The following is a 12,209-nucleotide window of genomic DNA, read 5'->3' as shown; positions in this document are numbered from 1 at the left end:
CTGCAGCCTTTTATTTTATGCTCAACATCAGCAAAACCAAGGAGTAGATAGCGGACTACAGGGGCTACAGGAGAGACAGCGGCTCTTATTTCTTTGGCGGCCATGTTTCGGTATGGACGGTGAAATATACTGGCCGACTTCTACCGCAATAACATTGCGAGTATCCTGGCTTTCAGCATCACAGCATGGTATCTATGGTAACATCATCACCCATGACTGCAAAGGGTGGTCAGGACAGCACATTACAAGGACCTGAGTTACCAACTATCCAGCAGCCTACAGCCAGCGCTGCAGGAGAAAGGCCAAGTGGATCCACTCTGAACCTAGTCATCCCAGCAACCATCTCTTCACCCTCCTACCACATACAATGAAACAGCTTTTTCTTAGATATTATAGATTTATATTTAATAACTATGCTTAAAAAGTAGCTATTTTCTCACCTAACCCCTTCACTGCAAACAATCTGAGGATATATACTCTGTTTTCTATTTTCAACACTGTAGGTTATCCAGCCATCTCACAGCCAGCCATGTCCAACGGTCCACCCCCCATGCCAGCGCCTGTGTGCCTGATTGAGAACACAGACCAGGGCCTGCAGACGGTGGAGTCGGCCCTCAACCTCCTGCGGAGGATCCAGCAGCCCGTGGTGGTGGTGGCCGTGGTGGGGCTCTACCGCACCGGCAAGTCCTACCTCATGAACCGGCTGGCCCAGCAGCAGTCAGGTAAAAATTGTTTGTGATTGTTTGACTTGTCTGTTTAATTGCACATACTGTACACATGCCCGATATAAAGCACAACATCACATCACAGTAAAAGTGATGTAAATTATTTCATTCAGGCTTCGCCCTGGGCAGCACCATCGAGTCGAAGACCAAAGGCATCTGGATGTGGTGTGTGCCTCATCCCATGAAAAAAGGTGGGCAAATGCATTACTTCATTGTTTGTTTATCTATCTCAGGGGTTCCCAACATTGTTGCTGCGCAAATTTACATTTTGGCAACTACGTTTCAGCGTTAATCTCATCTAATGAGATGGATGCGCGCTATGCACGGAACACAGCAAGTCCATTCTTGGTTTAATCAGAGACTTTCTAATGTAGAGACACAGCACTCAAAAAATACTCCATAGAAATGCATGGGGTTAGTTTGTCACGCCAATATGGCCGTTGTCTACACATATCCCACCCCTTCCTCGGCAAAACGTCGACATGTGAATACATTGAGCCAATCATGTGGTGTGATGTGAATACATTGAGCCAATCATATGGTGTGTTGTGAAGACATCGTGCCAATCATGTGTTGTGATCTCGCCGCTGGAGCAAGATTGGTGTCGTGAAGCCTTGCGCACGCGCAGTTCGACCCAAAGACTGTGCCCGATGAGTGCCCATAAAACGTTGGTATATGGCCGCCGAGTGGAGGGACTTGTCTAAAAGGACTTTGGTTTAATTGTGGAGACGGCCACACGGAGATCATCCTCCACATTTAGACGCGATCTGTATTTGTTTTTAATATATGTCAGTGCAAAGAACGGCGTCAGTACGTCCATCGCGGCCTTAGCTGTGGATATTCCCTCTCGACGGAAATCCAGAACTCAGCAAGCGTCTTGGAATTAAAATGTGTCTTTAAAGTGCGGTCACATGACAGCTCAACCAGTGCGTCCTCCATGCCGGTGTTCCAGTTTAGATGGTGAGCAGGTTAACTTGTGATATTTGCATAAAATTTGTGAATATTCAACAAGACCCTGCCTACTTGTTAACAACGCTTTGCTCTGCCTCCGCCCTTCCAGTGCTGGAGATTCACATTTTCACAAGCCTACAGTGCGTGACAGAATATGAAGCAAGATGTTGTCGAAAACATGCGGGAATCGCTATGTATAATGCATGTCTGCTTAAGCATCCACACAAAATGTTGTGCAAACAGGAAATGTGTCAAAGTAAATCAGCAAAGGTTTTGTTGGGTTTCGAACATGAGTCTCACTGAGGCAGAATGTGCTAAGCAGTAAGCACTATCACCACTACGCCACAGAGAGCAACGCTTGTTATTAGTCTATTAGACTAGTCTACTAGCTTACTAGCTATCCTGATGTCCATGTTAACTGGTGATAGCCTATAACATGAGCAAACACAGCGAATGCATGCCTTTGAATAATGCAGATTAATTTTGCCTCAGTAATTTTGCATCACAAACAGTAACAAATGACCCCATCAGACGTTGCTCGTTTTTTGTGCAGAAAGCAAAAATTATGAAGATCACTTAGGCCTCGAACTGCTCACTAAAATAGCAAGCTAGCAGCAATAGTCCACCCTGCTAACCAATTGCACCACTGGTTATTTTGTATCTATGCAATAGCATGGTGTTCCTATTAAATGAATGTAGGTCTATGTTGTCTTGTGACAGCTTATTTGTCAATCGATCAAGATATTCATTATAGCAAACATCTAGGCTAAGTGAATGTTTTGCAACAGGCTGCTGAACGAGCAGTAAGTAGGCTAAACAATTTTCTAATTAAGGCTACGTGGGAATCTGAAACAGCAACATCTATATTTCTCACTTATGTTAACCTGTGTTAACTTTGACTAACAGTTCAATATATACATAGAAATCTGGCATCAGTTTCAGCAGCTCGTAGTGTAGTGGTATAGACGATGTAGAAACTAATCCAATCAACTTTCTTGTGCATGCATGGTTCGAATCCCAGCTAGATCGCTAGTTTTATTTTTTCCCATTCATTCAGTATGTGTCATATTTGTGGATAATGCTTAAACGGACATGTATTAGACATACACTGGTGATGTTTTCAGCGATATCCGTTATATTGTCTCACTTGCAAACACTTCGTGAAAATGTAGCCTAATATAAACCTGCACTATCGGAGGCAGAGCAGATTAAGAAGTAGACATGGTCTTGTTGAATATTCACTGATTTTATGCAAATATCACCAGTTAAACTGCTCACCATCTAAACTGGAACACCGGCTGACAGATGACTTGCGGTGGTTACAGTAAATGGTGATCTTATCCAGTCATAATTTTTCAGAATTTTATTTTTTCCAAATTTATTTGATTTATGGAAATCATTTCGCGACCCACCCCTCGCCGTCCCGCGACCCCCACTTTGGGAACCCCTGATCTATCTTTCCATTTATCCATCTATTTATTAACTTAATTTGTTGGTTGGCATATTTCTGATTTTGTAAAAGTAACCTTTAGCATTTTAGGCTTTAAAAAAGCACATGGCAATTTGTCAATATTAGAAAGAGGAGAAATGTATTTAGACCCCCCCCCCACCCCACCCCTGTGCGCGCAACAAAACAAAAAGGTCAAGTTGGTGTGAATATACACCTTGTCCCTCGTTGAGTTTGATGGTATACGCACATTGCGTACGGACGTACACCTGCAGGTGTGCCACAACTGAACTAGGGACTTCCCAGTTTGAAGTGGGGGCTTTGTAAGAGATTTTTTGACGTCACTCAACGTAGTGAATGCTCTCACTTGGGAAGTGGGGAGTTTAGAAGTGGGAAACTTCCCACTTCCTAGCCGCATGAACACACTATGCCCTTGTGTGTTTGGAGGAGAGGTGTGGTGTTCTAGACTTTTTAGTGAATCACTGTCATGATCTGTTTACTTACACAATCTGATTGTTCGTTTGCATGTAACCGCACTGTGTGTCACGGCAGTTACTATTTGTGTTATTGTCACTAAGTGGAGCACAGGAAGTAGAATGCTTTGACAATGGTGTGAATTCTGTTTCAGGACACACACTGGTGCTGCTAGACACTGAAGGACTTGGTGATGTCGACAAGGTAAGGACCGTAACATTGAGGACAGTGTTGCACTATTCGCATTCTGTAACTTTAGATGTGCACAGGTTATGCAGTGTAGCAAGGGCATTTCCCACAGAGGCTAACCAACAACCAAGTCTGTGTACACAACATGAGACAGGATACAATAACAATGCACAATTGACTGCCAGCTGTCGCAAATGCACCACATGTTGTACCCGCAAATATGCTGCCAGAAAAAAAGCAGGAAAAACAACAAACTGCCTTTGTGAGCAACAAGTAGAGGCTTCTTTTAGTAAACGTTCATGCCCCGCTGATGCAGGGCAGGCTCTGAGCTTTTAGCCTGAGTGCTTAGTTATAATCAACTAAATGAATACTCATATGTATTTTGGCTTACTTAAAGAATTTGCTTCAGAGGAAAGAGAAACAAATAAAATATCATGACATATAAAACATTGTCCGATGTTGTTAGCACTTGTCTTACTTTGTACACTGCTCTTCACACATAGTATACGTTAATCAAATAATTTTGCTTCAAAACCTGCTAAATACCACTCTCTACCTGGTCTGAAATATCAATTTGTAGGCAAAAACCTACAGTATAGGAGCCTAAAAGAAAAGTGGTCAGGCAGATTTAAAGGGTTTTGCATCTGAACAATTGTACCATTCACTGGTCTTCACTGGATAGAACAAATATAATTTTGACTTAATTTGACTCAAGGAGTCTTATCAACGCACTGGCAGACAATGTGCTTGTTTTCTAGGACCCATTTGTTTAACGCTCTAGCAGACAAATTTGATTGTATTCAGGATAAGATGTCTTGAAATAAGTCAAACTTCTTAAATGAAGATTTTATGAGAACGCGCTAGGTACATCTCTTTATACTGAAAAACAAAATCTAATAACACTAGATTTTATTAGATAAGCAGTATTGTTATTGTACAATGTGTGTGGGTGTTGGTGGGGTTGGTGTCATCATCAATCATCATCATCATCATCAACTTTTACTGCCAGACTCAAGGTCCATTCAGAAGACACAGACATGACATACAACATTAAAAAGACAAAGTTAAACATATATAGAAGTATATGTTTACATAAGTAGAGTAAACTGCCTGAATACACAACCAGATAAATGTTCCTCATTAAATTGTCATGAAATCTCATCTGCAGGGAGATGAGAAGAACGATGCCTGGATCTTCTGCCTGGCTGTGTTGCTCAGTAGCACCCTGGTCTACAACAGCAGAGGCACCATCGACAACCAGGCCATAGAGAAACTCCAGTATCCTTCCATCTCACATATGGCTAACACACACATACACCCCTCTCACAGACATATAACCCCCCCTCCACACACACACACACACACGCACAAACCACTATCAAAAGGGTTCCTTCCAAAATTGAACCTGCTATGTTATACAGGTTTAATGCACTCGCTAGCCTATCAGGTTTTATGTCCATTTGGACAATGCTAGCACTCGCTAGCCAAGCTAAGATCATACCATGAAGCTAAAATTAGTTGATAACAGCGGTCATGTAATGGAAATCGACTAGCTGTTAGCCAATCAGACTCAAGCAGCTTAGCTTGTTGAATATTAATGGCGCAAATCGAGCCGAGTCTTCCTGCAGCTTTTCTACATCACGCTAGAATGGCTTAAAACAAGGTAACCAAGGCATTTTTTCCACAAAAAATTTTACAGACTCCATGGTAGAACTTACCACAAAGTAATGAAATATGTGTGGCAGGGGACCTTTAACCTCATAAATGCCATTCAAATCTACAAAAGACATAAATCATTCTTTTATTTTGAAAACGTAAGTAAGGATGAACTACCTATAATTAAATAGTGTCATCACATAAACAGAATAAATATTTTGAACCAAATTTCACATTTGCTCGAGGTTTGTGTTTTTTAAAGTTAAATGCAATACTACAGCTACTTGTCCTTAGCCGATCACAGTTATGTGACGGAGCTGACCGATCAGATCCAGGTAAAGTCCGGAGGGGCCAGTGAACAGGACGACGATGAGATGCCGGAGGAGTGTGAGTTTGTCCGCTTCTTCCCCAGCTTTGTGTGGGCTGTTCGAGACTTTACTCTGGAGAGGAAGATCGATGGTCGCAACGTAAGCGAGGATGAGTATCTGGACTTTGCCCTGCAGCTTAAAAAAGGTTTGTCTCATTCAGTGTAGTTTTGTTTTTCACACATCAGGAAACACTATTGAATAATCACACTATTTAAATGTAAAGCAGCATGATGAGAGTAATTGGCCTCAGTTTCAATCAGTATTTGGATCTGGATCCACAGGTTTGTCTCCCAAGGTGGTGACCTACAACCTCCCGAGGCAGTGCATCAGGAACTTCTTCCCGACCCGGAAGTGCTTCACCTTCCCGTTCCCGACGGAGGCGAAGAATATGACGCGCCTGGACTCCATGGCTGAGGCCGACCTGGACCCGGACTTCCTGAAAGTGGCGGACCGTTTCTGCAACTATGTCTTTGCGGAGTGTCGTGTGAAGACTGTGAAGGGAGGTCACACGGTCACCTGTAGCCGTGAGGAAGAGCCTTCTTTTTACCATATTGAAGCCACCACACAGAAAAAAGAGGCCACATAATCATCTCATAATTATGACATGAGTTTGTGACCTCTTTTTTCCAGAGGCAGAAAACGGGCTTCCATATTGTGTTCACACATGATAGATTGATCACACTTTAGTTTAAGTAAGGGATAATGGACAACACAGCATTCAGTTTACAGAAATACAGTAAAATGCATGTTAGAGGTGGTAAAACGGCCCTGACACGCCAGCTTATACCACTGTTGCCACTTGCGTGCTGTTATAATTTAAATGTTTTAATCTCTAAAATTTAAATTCTATACATTTAAATCACATGTGTTGTGCTTGACTGTCTATAAAAGTGCAAATTCATATAGCAACTTTACGCTCAAAGATTAAAATGTCAATATCATGTTTTGGGGGATTTAAAATAATGTGATATCACTGTTCTAGTGTTACTTATACTCTGAATCTATTGCTATTCAACACCCCATGCTTGTCTTTTGCTCATTGTCTGTAGGGTTCAGCCATCTTGTGAAGATCTACGTGGACACCATCAACAGTGGCAAGGTTCCCTGTCTGGAGAATGCAGTGGTTGCCATGGCAGAGATCGAGAACCAGTCGGCTGTGAATGAGGGCTTCCGGCTCTATGAGCAGGGCATGGAGAACCTGAAGAAGAACTTCCCAGTTGATCTCGGACCTCTCTCGGCGGAACACCAACGCCTCTCTACCATGGCAACGCAGGAGTTCCTTAAACGTTCCTTCAAGGACACAGAGGGGAAGTACATGGCACAGCTGCAGGTGAGTGTTGGTGAGCTGTTACAAAAAAGCCCTTATTTTTAAAAATCTGCAAAGAAGAGTTGTAGGCCTGTATGTGTAATCCTGGCTATCGAACCCATGATCTTGATAACGATGTGCAAACATGTGAAGGGGCATGGTGTTAAAAACATGTAGTGCGTAACTATGTAGTGTAGTTCTGCAGTATGGTAAATCAAAATTCCTCTGTGATGGATTCTGCTTCCTGATTTTCTCTTAGAACGTCGTCGCGTCGTCGCACTTGGTAAACAACGTTTCCTCTGTGATGCTTTCCTGATTTTCCTTGTTTTCTTCCTTATCCCTACTTGAATGCATAACAACACTTCTCCTTACAAGCTGCCAATTGGAATGCCACATACTGCTTACTATTATTATTTGGAATGGCACATACTGCTTACTATTATTATTTGGAATGGCACATACTGCTTACTATTATTATTTGGAATGGCACATACTGCTTACTAAATTATTATTTGTTGAAGACTGAGAATTTGTGTTGTACAGCAAGCAAAATAACACACAACAGACATGAGGCATACAACAACAGAACACAAAATAGTTGACATAAATAAACACAATGATATTACTGGTGTTGTCCTACCTGTCAGTTGACAGCTGCATTAAACATCGTCTCCATGCATTGGCTATGTCAACAATATGGCCATTGCAATCATTAGTACATAGATTGAATAAGCTCAATAATACCTACCGAGATAGCAACACACTTTGACCCAGCAGCATAGCAGATGTTGGCTTGATGTTGTTTACTGACTTTGGGCCAATGTCATTTTAGATATACAATTGAAGAGTTTGGTTCCAAAACACTATATCTCAATTTAAAAAAAAAAAAAAAACATTAATCATATTATTTAATTGTGTATTTCAGTTAATATCAATGAAATTTGAAATTGCAGTTGTGTTTTGATTGAGCAAGGATACATAAAAAAAATCCACAATTACAGTTCCACTAAAATTACCTGGGGAACAAATTAAAAAATATGTATTTATGCAAATACATTAAAATGGAAGATAGCGTTTTGGAACCAAACCTTTCAATTGGTTGAGGGGTTGACGTTGGTGCAACGTTGAACTTCCACCTCTGACACTGCCAACGAATACCAACAGGTAGTTAAGTATTTTGAAAATACTGTTTTATAATTGGTAGCTATTGGCTGTTTTTATTCTTATAGTCATGTTATGGCTCCCACTCTCACAGGAGAAAGTGGCAAAGCTCTATAAACAGCTGGTCAATGAGAACTTGGACGCCTCCGAGAAGCAGTGCCGGAAGCTTCTCTCTGATCTGTACGCGTCGATGGCTGCCAACATTCAGCAGGGCAACTATTCCAAGCCAGGCGGGTACGAGATCTACTGCCGCGACCGAGACGCCATGGTGGCCAAGTACCGGCAGCATGACAAGAAGGGCATGAAGGTGAGTGCCAGGAGTGTGTGACTGTGTGTGTGTGTGTGTGTGTGTGTGTGTGTGTGTGTGTGACTGTGTGTGTGTGTGTGTGTGTGTGTGTCTGTGTGTGTTGGTGTGTGTGTGTGTGTGTCTGTGTGTGTGTGTGTGTGTGTCTGTGTGTGTGTGTGTGTGTGTCTGTGTGTGTTGGTGTGTGTGTCTGTGTCTGTTGGTGTGTGTGTGTGTGTGTGTGTGTGTCTGTTGGTGTGTGTGTGTTTGTTTGTGTGTGTGTGTCTGTTGGTGTGTGTGTGTGTGTTTGTGTGTGTGTCTGTTGGTGTGTGTGTGTGTGTGTTTGTTTGTGTGTGTGTGTCTGTTGGTGTGTGTGTGTGTGTGTGTGTGTGTGTGTGTGTCTGTTGGTGTGTGTGTGTGTGCAATCTCTCTAACTGTATGTCCTGTGTTGTTCCCAGGGGGAGGAGATGTTGGAGGCGTTTCTCCAGGAGAAGAACGCAGAGGCCAACGCCATCCTGATGGGCGACGAGAAACTCACCGAGGCTGACAAACAAATGGCTGGTAAGATGTCCGCCCCCATGCCAAACACAGTCGGTTACCACCATGCCAAACACAGTCGGTTACCACCATACCAAACACAATCGTTTACCACAATGCCAAACACAGTCGGTTTCAGCCAATCATTCAGCCAAAGTATTAAGAGCCAATCGACATCTGGAGTTTATCTGATCTTGGAATTTGCCAGTGACGCTAATAATTGTGATTTTTACATTTGTTCACTAATGACAGACCCCAGTATTAATAAGAGGGAAGCCAGCCACAAAATTTTAAAATTTGGTCTGGAGTCGCTGCATTGAGCAGTCTCTATTTTGCAATCACGTCTATTGTACAAGTTAAGGACATTTCAACGAATCAAATCATCAAAAACTGCATATTACAAAATTGGGGACTGTGAAAGCACATTGTCCTCTTTTTATGGAAGCTTGAAAGTATAAAGTACAGGGAGAAGTTTCCATGATCAATGTGTTTAGTCCTGTCATATTTTGCACCAAAATTCACTTCTGGTATCACAAGGGGATATGAGAACAATGGTTATTTAGATTATTTAGATTTGTGTGTCCATGAATGTATATTATGAATGTTTGTCATGTATTTGTCTGTGTGTGCACATAATGTTCTGTATGTATTCACACACACACACAGACACACACAGACACACACACAAACACAAACACACGTACATAAACCTGATTGCACTTCGTTGATGCAACTCATCCATCACATCACCTCTTGTGATGTGTGGTTCAATGATACACTTCATTGATGCAACTCATCCCCCCATCACCTCTCTCCCTCTATCCTCAGAGGCCCGTGAGCAGGCGGCGGTTCAGGAGCAGCAGGCCAAGGTGGCGGCTCAGCGTCAAGAGGACCTGCAGCGCGCCCTGGAGGACGAGAAACGCAACCAGGAGGAGCGCCTGAGACGTATGGAGGAGAAGATGGAGGAGGAGAAACGCCTCCAGCGTGAGGAGCTGGACCGCGCCCTGGAGAGCAAGCTGAAGGAGCAGCAGGAGATGATGGAGAAGGGCTTCAGGGACAAGGCCGAGATCATGAGCCAGGAGATCGAGCAGCTCAGGAAGGAAAAGGAGAAGCAGAAGGAAGCTGAGCCGGGGTTCTTCCAGAAGGTCTTCATGCCTGTGGCCAAGCTCGGCGCAGACGTCCTCTCCTCCGTCCTGCAGTTCAAAGCGATGGGCAAAATGTTTGGCAAAGGAAAGAAGCAGAAAGTCTCCGCTGCCCAGCCATGACAAAGCATGAGGGTGAGAACAGAGCGGTGTATGCTCACTAGCCAATATGTGGAGGCTCATTAGCCAATATGTGGAGCCAAATAGTCACCTCACCAGGGCCTGAATCTGGAGTAAGCGCCTCTTGCTACGTCGACCATATTTTCAAATCTATTTCAAATCACCGAGTTAAAGGCCGTTCACACCAGAAGTGATAACTATAAAGATAACTATAACTACGGTATAACAATAAATAAATAAATGTGAGGAAATAAATAATGCAATTGACTGATCTGATCAATCTATTTTAATCTATTTTCATTTTGATTAAGTTTACAGCGTTTCCAACTGTCAGGGTTCCCACAGATCATGGAATTTCTGGAATATCATTGAATTGTAGAAAGTCTATTTCAGACATGGAAAGTCAGGGAATTGTATAATTTTTGAGGCAAAGTCATGGACTATTATGGAATAGGGGACTACTAGGGAATTTTGTTGTAGCAGTTTAAAATGTATTTGCTAGGGCTGTCAAAATAACTGATTAATTTCGATTAATTAATTTGAGAAAACATAACTGATTAAAAAAAATAACGCAGATTAATCGATTCCGTATGACCTTTGACCCCGAGCCGTTGTAGTCAGTAACCATTAGACTGTAAAATGAAGGAGAGGGAAGAAAATGTGCTGCCTAGATCATTGATTGGAACATTTACTTTTAAAAAACGGCCTGATGGTGTTGATAAAAATAAAGTGTTGATTAAAATAAAGTCCTCTGCAATGTCTGCAGCAAGGAATTTGCATATCACTGGAGTTCATCAACTCTAAAGTCGCACATGTATGTGAAAAAAAACGAAGCACTTTTGAATTTATTTCCTCAGCATATTAGGTCATATCATACATTATTATGCCCATTATTAAAATAATAATAAAATAGTTTTTGAACTTTAATGTCACTAATGCTGATTATTCAATGATTCATTTGAATTTAAATATTTAAAATATGTTCACAGCAAAAAATATATATGTGATTAATTTAGATTAATTAATCACAGAGTATGTAATTAATTAGAATAATTGTTTTAATCGATTGACAGCCCTAAAAAATATATATGTGATTAATTTAGATTAATTAATCACAGAGTATGTAATTAATTAGAATAATTTTTTTAATCGATTGACAGCCCTAGTATTTGCCAGTACAAATTACCGGTTACCGGTACACTTGGTGGTTATTTGGTTATTAGCTTTACTGCTTGCGTGAGTAACCCAAATGTGTTTATTCAATGGCTGTTTATTCATCTCCAGCTCTAAATCATTGGCTAGTATATTGTACTATTCTATAGTCAGTCATGGAAATTCAGGTTTTTTGTCAGGGAAAGTTGGGGAAAAGTCATGGAATTTTACATTTGACTTAGAACCGTATCTATCCCCAGATCTCTGTCATGGAAGTAAAGCCGGGCAGACTAATTTCTGATTTGTTTTGATTTGGTATGAGCAGACATTTGTCAATCTTCCAAATCATCTACATTTCCACATCTTGTCTGTATAGTATACTTGAAGTCACATAGTATCAATAAACATGTTAAACCTAAATTTCGACTGGAGTGTAAGTGTCTTTGTGACAACAAGAAAACAGTGTTTTAGGTTTGTTTTTAAAGATAATTACATTCATTAACTAAAATTAACAAGATCTAAACCTTTATGGGTAACATCATCAGATCATACCTTTAGGAGACGGGTAACATCATCACCATGGCTTTTTCCCAAAGTCGAGGAAGCATATTATTCAAATGCTGCCTTTTCAAGATCGCCACGTCATCGAACGCCGCCAGTCACTGTTCCAATGTCGAGTATGCTCCGATATTCGCGTC

General features: G+C 41.6%; 1 protein-coding gene across 3 annotated transcripts in view; it reads left to right on the top strand.

Moving 5' to 3' along the window:
- The window catches only part of LOC143122626 (guanylate-binding protein 4-like), a 32,544-nt gene extending 20,613 nt beyond the window's left edge, over positions 1-11,931 (top strand). Inside the window, exons 2-11 of one of the 3 annotated variants that reach the window (XM_076283409.1) lie at positions 504-722; positions 839-916; positions 3,752-3,801; positions 4,955-5,064; positions 5,747-5,955; positions 6,092-6,334; positions 6,860-7,140; positions 8,372-8,584; positions 9,019-9,121; positions 9,926-11,931. In XM_076283409.1, coding sequence (XP_076139524.1) covers positions 530-722; positions 839-916; positions 3,752-3,801; positions 4,955-5,064; positions 5,747-5,955; positions 6,092-6,334; positions 6,860-7,140; positions 8,372-8,584; positions 9,019-9,121; positions 9,926-10,362 — 1,917 coding nt within the window. In that variant the 5' untranslated portion in view covers positions 504-529 and the 3' untranslated portion in view covers positions 10,363-11,931. Of the gene's footprint in view, positions 1-503; positions 723-838; positions 917-3,751; positions 3,802-4,954; positions 5,065-5,746; positions 5,956-6,091; positions 6,335-6,859; positions 7,141-7,375; positions 8,301-8,371; positions 8,585-9,018; positions 9,122-9,925 lie in introns of those variants that run through there. The other 2 variants (XM_076283425.1, XM_076283417.1) reach the window with 2 other exon arrangements.
- The last annotated feature ends 278 nt before the right edge of the window (positions 11,932-12,209 follow it).

The sequence above is a fragment of the Alosa pseudoharengus genome, unplaced genomic scaffold (genome assembly GCF_046254945.1).
Source record: "Alosa pseudoharengus isolate Yale_2024_CS ecotype anadromous, Long Island Sound unplaced genomic scaffold, YU_APseudo_1.1 YU_APseudo_1.1_scf_1, whole genome shotgun sequence".
NCBI classification, from domain to species: Eukaryota; Metazoa; Chordata; class Actinopteri; order Clupeiformes; family Clupeidae; genus Alosa; species Alosa pseudoharengus.
This window is presented reverse-complemented; position numbering and strand designations above follow the sequence as displayed.